General features: G+C 38.1%; 1 protein-coding gene across 1 annotated transcript in view; it reads right to left on the bottom strand.

Moving 5' to 3' along the window:
* Window positions 1-21,085, bottom strand: part of CFTR (CF transmembrane conductance regulator) — a 104,512-nt gene extending 83,427 nt beyond the window's left edge. Inside the window, exons 1-2 of the mRNA XM_029963525.1 lie at window positions 21,038-21,085; window positions 16,440-16,571 (exon numbers count right to left, since the gene is read on the bottom strand). Coding sequence (XP_029819385.1) covers window positions 16,440-16,571; window positions 21,038-21,085 — 180 coding nt within the window. The remainder of the gene's footprint in view (window positions 1-16,439; window positions 16,572-21,037) is intronic.
* Window positions 21,086-21,112: the final 27 nt, after the last annotated feature.

The raw sequence follows: 21,112 nt of genomic DNA, 5'->3' as shown, positions 1-21,112 counted from the left end.
GGGGCGGGCGGGCAGCTCAGGGGAGGGTGCACGGCAAGCGCGATCGTACCCACTTGAAAATACACTTGCTTCTGTTTTTCAAGTTTTCTGGCAGGCACAGCTACCTGAATCGAAAGGAATCAGAACTGAAGTTATATCCTTAGTAAGTTTAGCCCAAACACCCAGATCTAGTACTAAAGCTATTTATGAAACTTTATACGTGTGTCATAGAAACAAAATCACTGCTTTCAGAGTGCACAGTAGAAAGCATGCTTGAAAGAGACAATTATGACAACAAGCAGGAAAAAGAAGATGTGATTTAATTCTGTATAAGACTTGATTTTATTTGATGCTTTATTGTGATATTTACACACTCCAGTGTCCTTTCACTTCTGTGATTTAAAACAAAATAGGGATGAAAAAGGCCATGCTTTCTTAAGCATGCAGCCCTTGCCCTCTAAACCGGCTGTAAAGAAGTGAACGTGCCTTTCTATGGACTTATAGCTCGAGCTACACTTTAACCAGCTGTTACTCTTTGCAAACTTCGCAGACATTTTTTTATTTCACCGTTTCTCGGTACACCCGACCGTGTTTTCATAAAGAATTTCTCTCTGCCTTGGCAATTCTCCCTCGCAGGCTGTGGATAATCAAGAAGTGCCTTCTTACCCTTCCACCGCATCGGGCTCCTTTGTGTCTCAGACCTCCCTCGGATTCTTCCCGGTTCTGCTTTATTAATGACAAAACCAGTAAGAAACGCGGGGCAGGCAGGACTCCAGGAAACTGTCCGCATTTTATCATGTCCTCAGATAATACGTAGAGGCAGGGCTAAATCCGCCCGGGCTCCAGGACAGCAGCGCGGAGCCCTTCAGGCATCCTGCCACCTAGTGGAGCCGGACCCGGGGCGCCGTCCCGCACCGCACCGCACCGCGGTCGCCGGGAGAAGGCGGGACCGCTCTCTCCGGGCGTTTGGTACCGGGCGCCAGGGAGACTCCCGCAGCTCCCTAGTGCGGCAGTGACAGCCCGTCACCCCTTCAGCCCCTCCAGTGATCAGGGCGCTCAAGTAGGAACGTGGATCACGATTCAGATCCCTCCTCTGCGGGAGCCGGGGCAGGGCTGGGATCCCACGCGCTCCATCGGCCTTTCAAAGGAAGTTCTTTGAGTAGGCCCTGATATGCAGATCACCTAAGTCCCCAAATTTCTTCCACTTCATTAAAAAATGGTGAAACGTTAATTTAAAGACAGACTGGAAACACAGTCTTCTGACCGATACACACCCACCTGCTAGGGGCTCTTTCCCTTCAGATCTCTGGTACCAGCGAATAAAGTAGAAACTGAGCAGGAGATCAGACTTCTTTTGTAATTTATATTAGAAAGTTAGGTATGTTAGTCATTTAAAACGATTCATGGATCAGGTCCAAACTGCTTAAAATGGCAATAGGTAATGAAGTATTTTTCATAACAGTATCTCCCTGTTGCTATTGCCACCAAAGCTGATTTATGTGCATTTGGAGCAAATTTGGGACTAACAAAGACATCCCATCAATCATTGTTGATTATGTAATTTTTTTACATGAAAAATTCCACCACCTTTCCCTAATTTTGAACATTTCTTCTCTAAACTTTCTTTGCCTACTTTCTTAAGTATCAGCTTTGGCTATGTTAAGCATCACCAGCACCTGCACAGTAATTATTACTGTGCTCTGTGATCTAATAGTTTTGCAAATAATTCAGCTGCTTTCACACACACCCCAGAGTCACAAACTCCTAACTAGTTTTGTTTTACATATTTCTTGTCATTTTTCTTTCATGTGTCCACAAAGTTGCCACCAGTACATTTCCTTGCTTATTTCAGAGCCACTCTTATTCCTTATCTTCTCAGGGATCTTGAACATATTCATCTGACATGAATGTGAAACTTGTCATTAGTGTTACTGTGAGTAGGAATAAAATGTAGTATTTCTATTCTTCTCTAGGGACTGAAATACCTCCAAATTTCATTTACATGATTTTCTTTCACTTCTACAGAAATGCAACTTGAGACATCAAGACAATAGCTACTATACTCTTTAGCTGTATCCACATCCACCATCTATTGACTTTGCTCTGTTATCTCTGAAGAAAATACAGCGAGGCTGAGTTAGAGAGCCAGGTACGAGAACAAGAGGATGAGTAAAGGCTGGTTCCTCATGCCATCACTGCAATAACTCTGGCTACCACACTTGTGCAGGGTAACTCAGGTGAGAGCCAACATGCCATGGGCAGTCCAAAACAGACTGGCTGGATAGATGCTTTCATTTTCATGGCAACTTAAAGTGATTTCTGCTCTGAGGGCTATAACCTTGGCCTCTCTCCTGCCTTTGCATACACATTACCATTAAGCTGCAGAGCCACCAGCTGCATGTAAAGCTGCTTAAGGCTTCTGGTCTAGCTGAAAACCCCACCAGAGTGGTGCATTTTCAGTGGGATCTAAACTTAGGAGGTAGAAAACTCAGTGCTGTTGCCAAGATAAGGGTAAGAACCTATGGCATGGGGCAAGGCAGGAGAAAGGCAGGGCAAGGGGAAGATTTGCCTAAGAAATAACCAATGGAATTTTGCATTCACTTTCCTAGGTACAGTAACACATTGGGGGGTTGGGGCTTTTTTATTTTTTATCCAGTTGCTGATTTTCAAGAAGGGTAGATGGTTTAGTTGATGTGGTAGTGTTCAGTCAAAGGTTGGACTCCATGATCTTGAAGGTCTTTTCCTGCCTTAAATGATTCTATGATTCTAAGAAATTAATTACATTTTAATTTTTGATTAACAAATGTCAATGGACCAAGGAGTAGAAATTATTAGTAGAAAAAGCTTACCATCTCCTCAGAAAGTTAAGCTAAGTAGCTGTTAAAGCTAACACTTTAAGTCACTGGTTTTTTGTTGCTTAAAATGAAAAAGTGTTTTCTTCAATCTCTTAATTCTGAACTTCTGAAAACTTTAGTCTTTAAAATAGCCCTGACCAAAAAACAAAAAAAAGTACCTTGCTGTAGTGACAGGCAGAGAGAAAACAGGCATAAGGGTGAATAATTTTCTTTAATTGAAGCAACCTGCCCTACCAATCATATTTCTAACCAAACCCCCAAATTTTTCTGAATCTTTTAATTAACTGGAAACTACTTGTGTTTTTTTGGTTGGTTGGTTGGTGGGGGTTTTTCAATGTTTCATTCAACCCCAAAGTAGTCTGGTCTATTTTCCTTTTTTTTTTTTTTAATAAAAGAAGAGAACTTTATCCACCAATCTGACAATGGTCTTTCTCTCAAGTTTCCCTGTGCACTCGGTTGCACCTGGGTTCACTTCCTCATTCCAAGTGATTTAAATAATGGTGGGAGGCCTTGCTTCAAATCCTCTTAGATGAATGCCCTTAAAATATGGGTCAGGTATAGCTCCTCAATATCTCTTGTGAGATATTAATTTCATCTCACTTTCAGCTTCTTTAGGGAGCAGGGAAAACAGTGTGGACACCTTTCCATAGGGCAGGGCTTCATTCTACCCTACAGCTGTCATTTACAAAAAATCAATTACTCTATCTCAGAGCTGCTCACACTCCCAAGATAGACAACATCTAAAAATGACTCAAAATAGTAAAGCAGTATCAATGAAAGAACTTTGTCAACTACAGTTATAAGTATATGTATAACATTCAACAAAAGCATTCTACCTGATGACTTACAAATATCTGCCTTAGTTGTTGAAGTCCCCACAGTATTCTCTTGTTGTGGATTAATTAGCTACATCTCACTTTTCATAGTTTGTTAGTTTTGGCTTATACTACTGTGAATTCCAAAGAGCTTCTCTATTCCCAGGAAATATAATGAAAACTGAATCCTAACCAAGATAAAAGCTATAGCAGCATTCATTTTAAAAAGTAAACTATTCACAGATATTTCCCGGACAAATACATTTTGAGTCCACAATCATAATAGTTTTAGAATACAGATGGACATGCAGAAGATGCCAGACTGACAGCTGCTGGATCCACTTACACAAGCCAAAACTGTATCCCAATACATTATCTTAATATTGCTAAAATTGCTTCAACCAATGCTTCCAGTATTTGCAGATTAACATTCTTAATGGGTGGACATCGGATACTTTTGGCAAGCAGACTCATGTATGCTTTCTCACGCTGCATCATCAGTATCTATGTCAATTCAATGCATGGTCTCAATAAATACTCAAAGCATCTTAATACTCCAGGGAAACTTCACAGATCTTCTACCAGGTATGTATTTTTGTGACGCAATGTCTGGACCTGTGAGGTGAAGTACCCTAAAAGTACCACACCTTTCATTCTGTACGCGCAAAATGGGCAGAAGACCACATTTTGGTAAGCTCTTACCAAAAATCACAAGAGGGAAAACAGTGAAGAATACATCACAGGCTTGGTGTAAGAATAGCAGAATAGCTGTGTGCTGGTGTTTAGTACAACTCATACCGATTTTGCAGAGCTTGATTCTACAGGCACTCCAGACCATCATCTTCAAAGCACTTCAAATTGCACACAATTTTCAACAAAAATTATAACATCACACTAGAAGGAACCATCAGACAAAAGGCAGACGTTCATACGCTGCCATTTGGTCTATGAAGTTAATAACCACTACAAGAATACCTTTTTAAACTGGAAGGTATCTTTAAGCCTTTTGAAACAAGGGAAGTGAAAATGTATTATTGCATTCAGAAGTACACAATTTTGTGACAACCCATTTCTATTTATACTGATGCATCAAAAGCAGTAAAAACTTCTAGATCTACTGAAGTGTCATTTTGATCTGCCTTCCTACATGATCTATCAAAATATTGACTGAAATCTTGCTGACTAAGCTTATGTCAAATAAAGTACTGAAGGAACTAGAATCTGAACAGAGGAAGTTTAGACTGTGGCCTTGATTACATAAGGAAGTCATATTACCCATTTTTCTAAAAGATTTCTTAAAATGGTGAAAGCCTTGCTTTTAGTAACCCTCATAATACCAAGATCTGTGATGAGTTTCAACAGTTTGGATACAGCTTAGCCAGAAACAATAATTTTCCTGGCAGATAGGGCACCTGCATTAAAAAAAAAAAAAATAGAAAAAAAGAGACGTTTTTGACAAATATTGAAGCTAATGAAAAAAACAACAGAACAGTTATCAGATATAGGGTACATTTTTTCCCTTTATACTCGATAAAATATATTTGGTTCTTTGGAAGCTGCAGTAGAAAATAGTTTTCTGAAAACTTTAGGGTTTGTTTTCTTTCAGTCCAGAATAAGCATGAGGGGAGCCTGAGAATCCCAGTCTGACAAGCTTGCAAGGTTTATCTTTCCAAAGATAGCTTTACCTTTTTCCTTTTCGTACTGTCATGTAATAATCCTAGAACAATGATATTATTGAGGTTAAAAGGGCAAAAATCCAAGACTGATACCTTCTGTGACTCAATAAAAGGCACATGCCAGCAATCCTTAATAGTTGAGCAACAAAGATTATTGAACCACCTAGAGCATAACAAAAAGTGCTTAATTATTTACAACTGCTTAAAAGAGTTTGAGTTCCTGACAGGGCACTGAGACAGGAATCATCTTTACTGCAATCTTACTTTATTGCAAAGATCATGCAGTATAAACTCTGCTTTGTAAATCCATGTAGCACAATGAATCCTTTACCCATTTCTTTTTGAAAGTGTGCTTAGTTTTGTGTATGCTATTCTTACCTAAAGCAATTCCATATGGATCCAAATATTTCCTGATCTTAAGAGAAAAAGTTTGAAACAAACACCATCATTACTCAAATTACAAAAGAACTGTAAGACTCGGTCTTTTCTTCTAGTATTGAAATAGTCTAAAACTGCCACTTCAGTACGGAAGTTTTCTCAATCTTCAGAATAAAAAATAAATATATTTATATTAAAAAAAAAAAAGGGATAATCTCTCCCCCTGAAGATACCCAAGGACTTTGAGCTTACTGTAGGAGTAAAGGGGCAAACAGGGCTCCACATGAAGACACGGGGCTGGGTGGCATAAAATCCCCATTCTGAGATTCAGGTTAGTAGGTTAAAGCCCCGTGTTTAGTTAGGCTTCAGAAAACCAATAATGTTTTCATGTACAAAAGAATAAAGATTGAGTCACTGACTGACATTTTCACAAAGGATTTTCTCCCAGTCAAAATGAGAAGTGATGTCTTTTTTTTTTTATGGTAGCTGTCAACAGAATATCATGAGTTACTGAGTTTAATTAAAAACCTTTCACATTGGACATAATGAAAAATTTAGATGAGGTTAAAAGTTTCTCATCATGAGATCTTGCAGATCCTTGTGCTAAGCCAAACAGGTGCAGCTGTATTTTAAATAGTTAAGATTTTTGAGGCTAAAAGCAAGACCTGAAGTTGTGCAGACTTATGTCAAGCTATGATTAACATAAGTGACAGCCAGAGAAATCCACCACTATATAGCTATGGAAGATAATTGCCTTATTTATTTATTTATTTATTTACAAAATACCCTGTGACTTTTCTGCAAGAAAAAAGTTTTGCATTACAGGATAAGAACCATGTTAGACAATCACAGCACAATGGTATCAGCGACTAAGTGCATCGGCCTTGACATTGCCTGCAGAACTGGTTGGAAAAAGCATTCCTCCACTTGAAAAGGAATTCCTGAAACTTAAGAGTTCCACTGACAATTTTAATAAAAATTGCTAAACATAAAGTTTGATCATCAAGCCCAGACTGCTGCTGTTGCAGGTAAACCTGCAGAACAACCCAATTCTGCACATCTCCAGATGAGGCAGATCAAAAAATACTTCCCAGGGTTCTAGGACATTTAAGGCTTACTGTAAAATACTGGCTACCACAGTTAACAGTGCAAAAATAAGAGAGCAAGGAACATAAGGGTATATAAAGCAACTCAGGCCCCTGACTTTTCACTCAGTTATTTACTAAAAAAACAAACTTTACATACTGAGGATACAATAACTGATATGTAGAGGAATAAAAAGCTGGTCAACCAAAGGTTGAGGTGCTTGGCAAAGAGTTAAAAAACTGGTGATGAAATTCATGTTCCACTAAGTTCTGACCATGAACTTCCACCACTATCTCCCATGCCTGGTAAGAGACCTAACCAGATGATCATTCTGAGAGGAGTTTCTGAGTTTGCCCTGCTAAAGCTGCTTCAGCTAAAGCTAAAGACAGTCAAGCACCCACAGTTATGAGCTGCTTAGTGGAACCCAAGTTTCAATCCATTATTTGAACTCTATCTTTTAAATGAGGAATGATGTGCTGTTTTATTTTCTTTGGTTTTGTTTCTTTTCTTTTTTCTGAAAGGAAAGGTACTCGTTGATAGATGAAAAACAACAAAAAAAAATTTAAAAAAAAAAATAAATAAAGAAAAACCAACCCCCAAACATGTCAGGTGTGTCAGTTTCTTCCCACAGGAGAATGGGAGAATGGATAATCTCAGTTTTCTTTGGTATGAGCCTGGAGAGACCTGGTAACAATGGGTTTTGAGAGAAAATAAGAAAAAAAGGACAGCATCGAGTATTGAAATCACAGACTCAAACAGTCCTCAAGAGTTTATGGGAGAAAGCATTTTCAGAACAGGACCAGAATCTAAAAAGGCTCTTTTAAAAGTTCAGTTTTATTTTTCTTCCAGGGATTTCTATAATTAGCTAGCTACAATTAATACTATTATGTTGCTCAATGTCAGCACAATACTTTTAAAGTAAAGTTTAAAAAGCCAGGTATACACAAAAATAGTTATAACTAACAAATAGGGTTTACTACTTAAGAAATTGGAAATATTTGCAGATATAACAGTTTTATTTCTAACTGCATTTATCACAGAAATTAAAAACAGAAATTTAATATTCTACCCTTGGACAGACTTCTCCCTTGCTGGCTAACAAAAACTTAATTTACACTTCCCTGGGCCACTATGAAAGGAACAACATGATCTATTCATGCACTCTAGTGGGTTATAAATTAGTATAACCATTGAGGGAAAGAACCAACTGTGGGTTTAATTGTAGACAGCACAAGGAAACAAGAGTGGACAACTAAGTTAAGAGATAGAAACTTATAATTAAACTATTTAATTATATTATACAGAAATGTAATGATTTCTCATCAAATATTTGTTTCAGTCTCATTCATCTTTTCTCAGAATAATGGAAAAATAGTGTAGAATTTAGTGTAGAGAAAATAGTGTAGAGAATAATGAAAAAAATTATGTATTTCAAATACAGGAAGGACAAACAAAATCAAGCACTTCTGTTTACCCTTTTGCATAATATATAAGTAAAAGGAAATGCTTTTGTTATTCAATGCATAGTTATGCTGCAAAAGTCAACAACGCACAGCTTTGTTAAGCTTATAAAGACTCAGGACACAAACAAATACATATATAGAGAGAGGGAAATATTTAATGCATTTACAATAATTATTTACCAAAATCTGAAATGCCTTTTTCTTAAGACAATCTCTATTTCTATGAATTTAGGAGGCAACATCTGGTATATTCATTCTATCACAAAGCATCACTTACTGTAGCTTTATTTTCTTCACTGCAGTATGCTGTACAAGATCCTGGCTAGGGCTGACAACCACAGTAGATTGGTTTGTCATATGCATTTGATTTGGCTGCAGGAAACTAAAGAAGTTTTTATATAAATTAAGACTACCTATGGTCAACTAAATCAGGATTCTATTCTCTTTTCTCAAACTACTTTCAGTTTGAAGGTAAGATAAACAAATGAGTGAGAGAAACTTTCAGATTGGGAGAAAAGCTGTAAAAAGAAGAGGCAGCATATATATTAGAGGCCCCTCTTTCAGCTCACCCTTTTCCCTGCCTCAGCCAGGTTTCTGCCTCTCTGACTCAAGCAGACCAAACACTTTGGGAAGGACAGGTCCACCCAGGTACACGTGGGTGGGTAGGAAGATACCTGGGATGCATAAGAGGAGAGAAGTCAGAAAAAGAAATAGGCATGTATGATTTTTAGAAAGAAGTAGTTAAATAGAGGTGTGGTGTGATTTCTTACCCTCTGCCTTAAGAAATAATTAAGAACACTAGTAAAAAGACCAAAGACAGGAAAAAAGAAGTTGAAGGTTGTGTGCCCTGATTTCTAGATGCTAAGCTGAGAGTAGAAACACTGAAGGCTAAAAGAAAAGGGAGTAATGGAAATAATTAAAATTTATTCTTCAAAAATTAAGCCAGGAAAGGAAATAAAAGAAGTTTTAAATGGATACTATGCTGAAAGATGCAGATATAACTCTACAGGTATGGCTGACACACCTCATTTCACGTGCATATTGATGAAAAAAATATTATAAATAGTAAAAAAACCCCAAACACTAAAATAGAAAACAAGATATCTGTCTTGAGAAATGTCACAGGAATTCTGAATACTGAGCATATGAGGAGGCAGTTTTCCTAAGCCATAAGACATTTCTTTACCATTCAAACACCTTCTTGTCTAACTACAAATGTCTCTATTCTACTACTAATGCCTGGGGGAAAGATCACTCTCAAAACAGGCTAGAACACCAAGTGCCTACACCCTAACACATTCTCTATATCCAGTGAGCTTGAGTTGATAGCTTGTCACAAACACACTGCTTCCACAGACAGGAACAGCAAATTCCGTTGCAAAAAGGCAGCCTTTTTAAAAGCAAACACCAAAAGCGTAACTTAACACATCCAGACAGCTTACCCCCATCAATAACCTTCTTAACATTAGAATAAAAGGTTGATCTATAAAGCAGTGAAGAAGGAATATCCTCCATATAACAGCTCATAAGAAGGGGATGTTAAAACTTTCTGTGTAGATATACAAGTTGTAAATACATAGAGACCAATTCATTCGCACTTGGGATATCCCCTAGGAACATATTCATGGGGAAATTAAATTAAAACGGGTGGATCAGTGCTGCCCCAACAAGAGAGCAACTGCTTGGTGAGATTTCCGTGCCTAATCCATGATTTTCAGGCACTGAGTTTCTACTAAAAAAAAATAAATAAATCCTTTGTGTTCTTCTAGGAGGTTGGCATTTTTTCTGAATCATTCAGCCAAACCGGACCCAGGATCCACACCCATCACAGGCTTGCAAAACCCAGAATGCTCCAGATATCATTTATCTTAAAAGGGTCCTTAGATCCTACTTCCTGCAATTTTACATATGTATTTTTTTTAGTGCTGAAAGAATGAAGGCAGAGAAAGGTAAAACAGTAGCCTAACTGAACCAAACGGGATGTTTCTTAAGTTTCTGCTGCAACTCAGTAACATATAAAGCAGATAATGCAAAACCCAGCCTGATCAATAGAAAAATCTCCTTTTTGCCTTTTAATCATCCCTGCATCAATTACACCTACTACTCCCATGTACCATGCTTTTAATTAAATTTATTTTAAATAGCAGTTTCAATGCTGTTAACTGAACACTACATTACCAAATGGAAAACAGTGCCTTTATACTTAATCCACTGTTCGCATTATACCCTTGTCACTGCTGTTTTGATCACTAACTGTATCACTACAAACGGCTTAATAATTACTCATTGCTTCTTAGAAGGCTCAGTATAAAATTATTCCTGATTCCTCAGGTTTTCTGGAAAAAAAGTATTATTCTTTTTTATACCTTCACCTGTTTGAAATCTTTGAATACTATTTCAATAGATAGTTGCAGCTTAAATAGAGTCTTCCAAAAGTATTACAACAAGTACAGCAGCAAGAGTAACAGTTCAACAGAGCAATTAGATGTTTGGATTGCTTGATCATAGCAGAACCTATCTGTAATGAAAAGTAGTGCTTCCCATAGGTCTTCTCCAACAAAACATACACTATTACTGTTTTGCAGAAAAACTCTCCAAACCAGGATATGTATTGATCATCTTATGCTCAAATTTAACACAGTTCCTCAGGGCACCTGCTGGTAACATACCAGGCATTAAATATTTTAGGTGATCACCATTATGCACTCATGTCTGAAAACATGCACTTTCTCTCTTTGTAAAAACTTTAAAAAATGTCCAACAGTCCTCCCTAAACTTTATTTATAGGAATATAAATAAAGTTCCTATATTTATAGGAAGTCAGATATTTCAAAGTCTGTTTTAGTATTGTAGCCCAAATGGCTTTTTTGCACTTGTATAGTTATATCTTTGTAAAACTGGTGTAATAAATTGGGAAATTGCCTCTTTCATTAAAGAACAAATTAAGGTGTAACTGATGGTGTTGAGCCACATGCTTCCTCCACATTTACAAAACCATCATCACTGTAGCAAACCTTGAATGTCTAACAATTACATCTCCCAAACATTACACAGAGTACATTCAGAACCAATAAATACGTAATGCAAGCAAAATTATTGATAAAGAGGAGAAACTGCGTGAAATTATACATAACAAACACAAGGCAAAGGACTTCATATAAGTGATGTGAAACAAAGCAAGACCGAGACACCAAGTAGGAAGGAAAAAAATTATCAAGGGCACAAATAGGAAGCACAAATACAGAACTAGTTCTGTGGAAAATAATCTAGGAACCCGGATTCAACAATTTAGCAAAGCAAATTGGGGCAAAAATGAAAATGGAATTGTGAAATGTGTTAACACAAGTGGGGAATATAGACCATACAAGGCAGTTACACTGTTACATTTGGCACTGGGGTTATAGCTCAGCCCCTGAATCCGTTTATTTGGCAGCACAGTGTAAGAAAAAGACTGTGGTGTAGGAAAAGACCTAAAGAGTGATATGCTAATTTTTGTAACCTATAAGACCCAAATCTTCAAATACATCTAAAACCGACAATTTATCCTCCTATCTATCAAAGACAAGAACTACAATAACTTGCAATAGGGGACCAGAAAAGTCTGCAGTCTCCCTCTCAAGACAAGCCACACAAAATATCTGTCTAGAAGGTTTTAGGTATGTTCCATTTTCAGTGCAAGGGTTGGGCTAACTGACTTCTTGAGGTCTGTTATGACAAGTTAACACCATATTTTGAGAATTCTTCCCCTAAATCAGCTGTGACATTGTGTCAAGCATATGAACCCATCCCCATCCTCAGATGAAATCTTATTACAAGCTTCAACACATGCAGACAAAAAGATGTGGTCTCATTCTTACTCCTGGCACAAATCCAAAAACTTTAAGCGTGCACCCATTAAAGCACAGACTTAGCCCATCACATCTCAATTTACTGACTTCATATATTTCATTTACTGAATTAACAACATAATAACAGGACTTTTCTGAAAAATGCCAAAATATGATTTGAAATGGAGATGGGATTTTCACACACATACACAATATAGAGACTGCTCAAGTGGTATGAACTGCATGGAGCTACAGGCATAATGTGGATATGGCCATAGCTCAACAACACTTTTTTCACTCCCTGGCCTTGCTGCAGAAGGTAAAAGAAAATCGGTAGATGGGTAACTACTCATCATCTCCTCAGAAATTCTTTAGATTCTCTCTAAGTTCCCAGGTTGTGAAGTTTTTCGTCAATGACTCTAAATTTCAGAGACATCTAGACAAAATGAATCTGCTTGAGCAAGACAAGGCAGAAGACTTTTTGTTGGTAGTATTCACATAAACTACATTATTTCAGTAGAAATTACAAACAAGAAAATTTTCCTTGACCCAAAAGGATTGTTTATTGCTTTTCCTCAAATAAAAATGAAGAATCTGAAATTATACAATATGGATACTAGAACCAAGCATTCCCACTAGAAACCATCTAGGAACTATCATTTTGGAGGGATCCTGCCCTTCAAGCACTCCATGCCCTCTCAACTGGAAATTTATTTTTCTTACTCTGACACTGTATTCACTGCATCACCTTTTGCCTCACAGATCTGGAGAAGAGATGAAAGCAAAATGTCTTGGTACCAATTCAGGAAAGACAAAAGTGACTCTGACAGATCAAAACAAGCATTCAAAAGGCAGAATTGTAATGACACATTCCGTGAATATATATACATACTCAAAACCTACTGGTACACATTATGGTCCCTGTGTTATCTGGGGCTCTGGCATTCAAAGATTGTCAGTTAGTAGCCACAACATGACATGACATGCCTCTTTGTTGTTGACTGTGATATTGTCTTTTCTACACAATGATTTTCGGCTTTGTAATCTCAAAGCTATAATATTAGAATGTGTTGCAAAAAGATCAGCGGATGTCAAGGGCAAGTAAAACAAAAGACTGTTCTGCTAATGCACATAAATAAAAAGGCCTGAATAACAAGCAGATGTTAAACAGAAGTCATATTTACATGCCAAAGCAGAAACAATGCAAGCAGAAGAAAAAAGATAAATTAATTCTAAATTATTTGCAAGCATAAACAACCTTAACACCACTTCCAGATGTGATGGAGAAATCTAATTCCTTTTTTCCAGGTTAAGACTCTTTAAGCTTATGATATTCTTAAAAAGTCACGTTAATTACTTACAAAATTAGTTTCTATCAGCAAACACTGCTGTCTACAAGTTTATTTGTAAATAATCATGCTATGCTGTTTAGGTAATGTAGATGAGGTTTAGATGAGGTTTGTCATATTAAACGCTTTTCTCCAGCATGTATTCTTGGTATAGAACACCAAACACATAGACAAAAAATGACAAACCCTGACTTAAACTGATTAGGATCAAAATGAGTCCTGAAAAGAATCAAGGCTTACAGAAAAATGGAACTTTCCCATATTCACCACCTAAACATATACATAGTGTATAATTTCAAGAGTTAGTCTCAGCACTAGCTAATTTTTGCTACAAAGAAATTACTAGCCCAAGATCATAAGAACTCCAATGATGCATCTTCTTCTTGGTATGACTTTCTCTATCTCTGAACAGGTACACTGATGATTTTAGACCACTGTACAAAAGTACACACACTTAAGAACATGTAAAAGACTAACAGATATGTAACATTCCTCATTGTTTTTTTAAACAAACAACTAGTAGGGTAAAAAAAAGCAGCAGAAATGTAATGAGCTGCTCTGGATGAGTGAGTGTAATATAGTGTAATGTTTCCTATGACTGAAGATGAGAAAATGGCACAATCATACTATAAAGACAGAAAACAAATCTCGGAATTGGAGTTCTTAACTACTGGAGTGCCAACTATTGCCATCTCCCAGGCTGACAACCAAATTTCCAGTGACTTTAGATATTGGCACTTTTTGCACTAAGGGCTAAAGATATAGTGTATTTTTTTAGACTGTTGTACTGCAACACAAAACTACATCACTCAACCTATATACCTCATGCATTAAAATTAATAATAATCATGACTTCCCTGTAAGCAGGCCTAAGACCAACTTATCTCATTAAGAAATGAGCGACAAACTTCAAATTACATCATCTTTATCAAAACCAATTTGTAAAGCAGTAGAGGTGAGTTTTGTCATATCACAGTAACAGGAGTGGGTCTAATATGAACAAAACCCTTAAAATAAAATTTTCCAGTATCGGTAAATGTTTTAGAAAATAACAACAAAACTGTTAAAACTTTTTTTTAATGTTACTCGAATTGAATGCGTTGTCATTTATTAGCCTAGTACAATACACTTCCAGAGAAATCTATGTTACTTCTTAACAGGTTCTTAGCTAGTACTTGTTAAAAAAAGTGCATTTAATTTAGTATCTCAGAATTATATAATTGCTTTAATTTGAAGATCTCAAGATGCGTGGCCAAAGTTAACAGATTAGGTAGGGTATGCACAGGTACCATGCTGATCACTGGAAAAGAAGTCATCTCTTGCCTATATAGTATTAAATTCTTTTTCTAATGTGCAAGTATCTGTGGCTTCTATGGAAATCAACAAAAACCTAAATATCTCCATATATCAAACTCAAGACTAAATCCTATTTCTAGGTGAGTCCAAGAGATTTGACATCACTGGCATAAGTGAAACCTGGTGGGACGAGACCTGTGACTGGAGTGCCCTGCTGGATGGTTACAGGCTCTTCAGGAGGGATAGGCAGGGCAGAAGAGGCAGAGGGGTGGCACTGTATGTAGCAGAAGGGTTTGAATGTATGGAGCTCACAGTTGGCAATGGTACAGTTGAGAGCCTCTGGATAAGAATCAAGGGGCAAACAAATAATGCAGATGTCATCGTGGGAGACTGCTATAGACCTCCCAGCCAGGACAAGGACACCAGCAACTTATTCTTTGAGGAGCTAAAGGACACTTCCAAATCAACTTCCCTTGTCCTTATGGGAGACTTCAACTTGCCAGAAATTAACTTGGAGCATCACACAGGTGGTAGAACCAGGGCCAGAAGACTCCTAAAAAAACCTGGATGACAACTTTATGGAGCAGGTCCTAAGGGAGCCAACTCAGAAAGGCGCTACATTTGATCTGCTCCTTGTCAACAGAGTGGATCTTGTGAGCCAAGTGAAGACTGGTGGTCATCTTGGAAATCCGGAGAGGTCCCAGCTGACTAGACTGTCATGATTTTCAATAAAGGCAAGAAGAAAGACCCTAGAAACTACAGGTCTGTCAGTCTCACTTCAATGCCTGCTACAGTTATAGAGAAGATTATTCTGGCAGGTATTGAAACACACCTGAAAGACACTGCAGTCATTGGTCACAACCAGCACGGCTTCCTGAGAGGAAAGTCCTGCTTATCAAACCTGTCCAGTTGATCAAGGGAAGCCAGTTGATGTAATCTTTTTGGATTTCAGTAAAGTTTTCAATACTATCTCTCACAGGATCCTTCTGGACAAACTGTCCAGCACACATCATGTGGTGGGTGAGCAATTGGCTCACAGGTGGAGCACAGAGGGTAAAAGTGAACGGGGTAACATCAGACTGGTGACCTGTCACTAGTGGGGTTCCACAGGGTTCCATCTTAGGCCCTGTGCTCTTCAACATCTTCATAAATGACTAGGATGCAGGACTGGAAGGGATACTAAGCACATTTGATGACACAAAACTGGGAGGAGCTGTTGACTCCCTTGAAGGCAGGGAGGCCCTGCAGAGAGACCTTGACAAATCAGTGTTTACCACTACCATATTCCCCAGTGCCATATCCACACGCCTTTTGAACACTACAGGGATGGTGTTTCCACCACTTCCCTGGGAAGCTTGTTCCAATGCTTGTCTACCCTCTCAGTGAAGAAATTTTTCCTAGTATCTAACCTAAACCTTCCCGAGTGCAACCTGAGGGCATTTTGTCTCATCCTGTTACTTGTTACCTGGGAGAAGAGACCAGCCCCACCTGGCTACAACCTTCTTTCAGATAGTAGTAGAGAGCGATAAGGTCCCCCCGAGACTCCTTTTCTCCAGGCTAAACAACTCCAGCTTCCTCAGCTGCTCCTCATCAGACTTGTGCTCCAGATCCTTCATCAGCTTTGCTGCCCTTCCGTGGACATGCTCCAGCACCTCAGCACCCTTTCCTGTAGTGAAGGGCCAAAACAGAACATAGGATTTGAGGCAAGGCCTTACCAGTGCCAAGTACAAAGGGACAATCACTGCCTTAGTCCTGCTGGCCACACTATTTGTACCACAAGCCACGATGCCATTGGACTTCTTGGCCACCTGGGCACACTGCTGGCTCACGTTCAGCCGGCTGTCAAGCTAAAACAGTCAGGGCACCCCCAGTACATAACTGCTCCCACCTGGCCAATAAGGAAGACTTATGGCTTCCTGTTATTTTTGCCAGCTGTGACGGAGTACGTCAAATGATCATAAAAGTCTCTTCCACAGTTAGACACTCCTGCACATAAGTTTGGTGCTAGCATAAGAATGCAAGTATAAGACAGCTGGAAAATAACATCTTTGGATGTTTTGCCCGCACAGTGTGTTCCAGCTTTTGGCATTTGTAACAATTTTAGCTCACACCACTGGGGATGTGGATGGTACCACAATTACCCTTGAAGAGAAGATCTTAAAGCAGATGTAAAGGAGATACTGACTTTGCTGGAAGAGATGAACGAGGTAAAAGGAATCAGTAGCAAAGTCCAGTTAGTGTACTGTAGGAATTCAGTGAGAGGCAGAACAGTTGGTCTCAGAAGAGAAACTGTGACGTTTTAGGAGCTCTGAATCACTAGTATCACTTTGGAGAGTCAGAATTACAGACCACAATATAAAATACCATCCTGATTTAATAAACTCAAATAAAACAAGTCCAGGAAGATGATATATGTGTGGGAGTTGTCACAATGCTCAGAGATTACTGATGAGCAGTCCCAGCAGTTGTAAGAGATAACCAGAGACTTAACATCTTATGGTTATCCTATGATAGCAAAGCCATTCAGTATGCAGAAATGACAATTAGATTGCATGCTTTGCTAACGAAAGAAAAAAAAACAACACGAACCACAAAACATGATAAAGCAAAACCAGCTTTTGATTCAGTCTCTTTTCCAAGAAATCATATTCCTTTTCAATTGGTCAGAGCAAAATAAGAATGTGGCAAGTAATAAAAATATTATATATGTGAAAATACTGAAATATGTGGATAATCTTCCATCTTGACAAAAGTGGTAAGATAAACTGTTATATCAGAATAAGAAGTAAACAGTGTAGAAAGCTCAAAACACCACCTGAGTGTATAAACAGCCATTAGTAAACTCAAACATTTGAATTTCTAAGAGGCAGAAGTGGCTGCCTGAGTATCACCAAAGAGTGAATAGGCTGAAACAAGAAGGTACTCACCATTTAGCAACATGATAACGAAGTGGGAGTACTGCCAGTTAAGATTAAGGGGGTGAAATAGTGTATAACAGAGTAGAGATAGGGGAGGAATGAGGAATTTTTAACTGAGAGGTTACATCTAGTAACATCAGGAATTATTCTGACATGGACTTGCTACACAGACTAAAGTTTCCAGGCTATATGGAAAGAAGCTACAAATTTGCCTTACTGACACTAAGAAAAAAGAAAAAAAGAAAGTATCTTCAACACCGTACTTCCTGTTCTAGATTTGTCTAACATTACTATGATAATAAGAAATATTTTCATGACACCAGCACCTAGCAATTCCTGAAAAGGATTCAGATTTACTCATGACCATGAATTCCTCACTAAATAGTTCAAGGAGTCTCATTTTGACTATGGTTTAATTCCTCTAGCAGAAAGAAATTTTACGAACAGAAAAACAGTTCATATGCCATTTATACTCAAGTGTTTGGCAGCAGATTGAAAGTTTTACATCATGTACTATCCAGAGAGATTTGCAAAGTGGACAGGAGGAACACAGCTGTAAAAAATGAATTATAAGCAAAACAGCTGAAATTAAATGCTTTCCATCTATTCTAAGTCCAAACATTTACCAATTCTCATTCTCCTCCCAAGAACTTTACCAATATCAACATCATTACATATTTGCTGATTCAGCCTTTTGGTCTGAAACACATGAAACTGAACCAGTTAAAATATTCTGCAATATTCTGGCAACCATGTTTGAATAAAAATTTTTAGCTACGCATATGTCTGTCCCAGGTGAGACAACATATGAGGTATAGATAAAAATACATAAGAAATTCAACTAATGAAATCTATTTAATAGCAGAAGTAATGAGAAAAGATTAAAAGCCAGTTGATGGATAAAAAAAATGCAAATATGGCCAGCAAGGAGGGTGGCTAAAGAGAGATGAGAAGCATATTAAGGAAGTTCTATTATTCAGAGCAAAACCAGGTTCTTAAAATACTGTTATTTACTGCATCCAGCATCTGCTGTCCTTACTAGACATTGTATTTTTAACAGGTATGTTTAGTATAGGCTGATGTGCAAGTACACACAGATTAAGTACTTATTTTAGAGTAGGCTTTTAATGCTCGTTCTGATGCCCCTTGTGATACAGGAAATTATTCTAAGATATTTTCCCAGCTTGAGTCGTTCTATAATTGTCTCCTGCATGTAAAATGAGTACTGCACAGCAACGAGGAAAAGAAGGTGGGAACTGTTCCTATGCGAGTAAGTAAAAACATCACCATCGTATTTGGCAAATATGGATGACAGCCAGTACTTACCACACTGCTAATGAAAGTAAGTCTGCCTAGCTGAAAAATGAAGATAGACTTCAAGGTCACACATGAGTTGGAGCAAGAAGAATGTGAAACAGAAGTGGGAGAGTCTACATCTACAATAACGTTTGATTTATAGTTCCAAGCAAACACACAAGGAGAGATCACCTGCTACCAGCTTCTGCACAGTTGGCTTGTTCACATTTGAAACAGGTATTGGGTACACTGGCTGCAAGGTTATTCTGCACTGTGAGCTTTTGAAAGGGTTTTTGGGTTTTTTTTAATACTAGGGACTATTAGGTCTGCTACTGAAGATGACCTTCGTAAAGAGTGGTGGCCTTTGAGCAAAGCAGCAGCAGCAGCACATTGCATCTGAAGTGTCTGTTGTGACATTTTAAATTGTACAGGATATAATGCAGAAAAAAGGAAAAAAACCCACAACAAATGAACCAACTAACCAGCCATCTCCAACTTTGAAACCTGAACTAGGACAAATAAATCACAATTGTCAAATACTAAAGAATTGGTAGTGTATTAAAAATAGTGAATCTATAAATAGTACCAGCACCAGTTAGAAACAACCCTCTTGGACCATATGGGGTCAACTGTAAAAAGCCACATTCAGTTGTGTTTAGAGTTCAGCAGATGGGGATACAAAATCTGCTAGCAAGTCTGTGTTCTGTAACACAGCTCAGCTTGATCTTGGTTACAAAAACTATAATGTTGAAGACTGGTAGACTCAATATAGATATAAAGAAGCTACAGAAAAATGCCATAAATTCTACTTTTCCTCTGCTGGTAGAAAGTGACATAAGAAGCATTCAGGCCAGTAATCAAAACCACTGAAAACTGAGAAAAAAAGTTACGATTTTATAACAACTTACATGGCTACATAAGTGTTCAATTATTACACACAGCGAATATTATATCTTCATTACCAAACTAATTTAACCAGAGATTTAGCATATGCAGGTAAAGACAAAATAAGCATATAAAGCTAAGTCTTTCTATAGATGTATGTATTATAGTTGACTCAATTTTAGCACCCTTTGCTCTAGGGAGGCAGTGTGAAAAGAAGGGTTTTGCATTTCTATCAAGTTTCCAGAACTGGACTTTTCTTTCATGGTAGTGCATTTAAAATGTTCAGCTAGCTCTTATACCACAATTCCTCATTGTTAATAATCTGACTTTCATAATACTTTTATGCAAACAGGTTGTCATATTTAACAGACAAGCAAACAAAATCCAGAAAACACAGCTATTAAAAATGTCGGGTGTGCCCAATTGAAATATGCAGACCATGCAGGTTTCTTTTTTAGTAAATTGAATTTTTATAGCACTTAGTATGTTCTAAGCATAGCTCTAGCTAACCTGTAAATCCCAACATGGTAAAAGTTGCCTTACACATTGCATCAAGAAATAAAAAAAAAAAAAAAAAAAAAAAAAAAAAAAAAAAAAAAAAAATGCTTCCCAGTCATCTTCTGATCAAGATAAGGGAAATTTTGAAAATGAACCTCCCAAAACTACACTTTTACAGTGTCATTGGCACAAGGACTACACTCTGCACTCATCATTCCGTACTCTTCTGTTCTCTTTTGTCAGTGGGTGACCAAACTCATTTCAGGCCGGGGCAAGATCTGAGATGAGCTCAAAGAGCAGTGTTGAAACACAGAATATTGTTCCTCATTTGTTCTTCAAAGACTTTTACATGAACTTTGTGATGGATGAAAGACATTACTATCTGTCATTAGAAAGAAATTTAACCACAGTTTTGAAATTGAAAGGAATGCCCCATGTATCCAGGCGGGAGGGTGAAAGTTTGGGTCATTATGCACGGCTGCTGTTCAACTTTCTCACATACGTGTCCTCACCACAGGCTCGGGCTATGTGGCACCGCGCGTACACACACACACAAGTGACGTCACTGGCTGCTGCCGGGTGACGTGGCGTTGGAGAAGTGTACTAATGACGTCAGCAATTAAAGAGAGGAAACCGCATCTTTTACCCTGGATCCACACACGTACGCCAGCCATAGATCTAGCGATGTAACTTCACACATTGCTCTGGTGCCTCACCCGACACTCACAAAGCAGCCGCACACCAGTGCGCCGTGTCACAGCCATCGCCGGTATTGGTTTCTTTTACCTGGC

This window comes from Manacus vitellinus, unplaced genomic scaffold, assembly GCF_001715985.3.
Source record: "Manacus vitellinus isolate BGI_N305 unplaced genomic scaffold, ASM171598v3 scaffold_5_pilon, whole genome shotgun sequence".
NCBI classification, from domain to species: Eukaryota; Metazoa; Chordata; class Aves; order Passeriformes; family Pipridae; genus Manacus; species Manacus vitellinus.
Note: the sequence above shows the minus strand (reverse complement) of the source record. Positions and strands in the feature narration are given on the sequence as shown.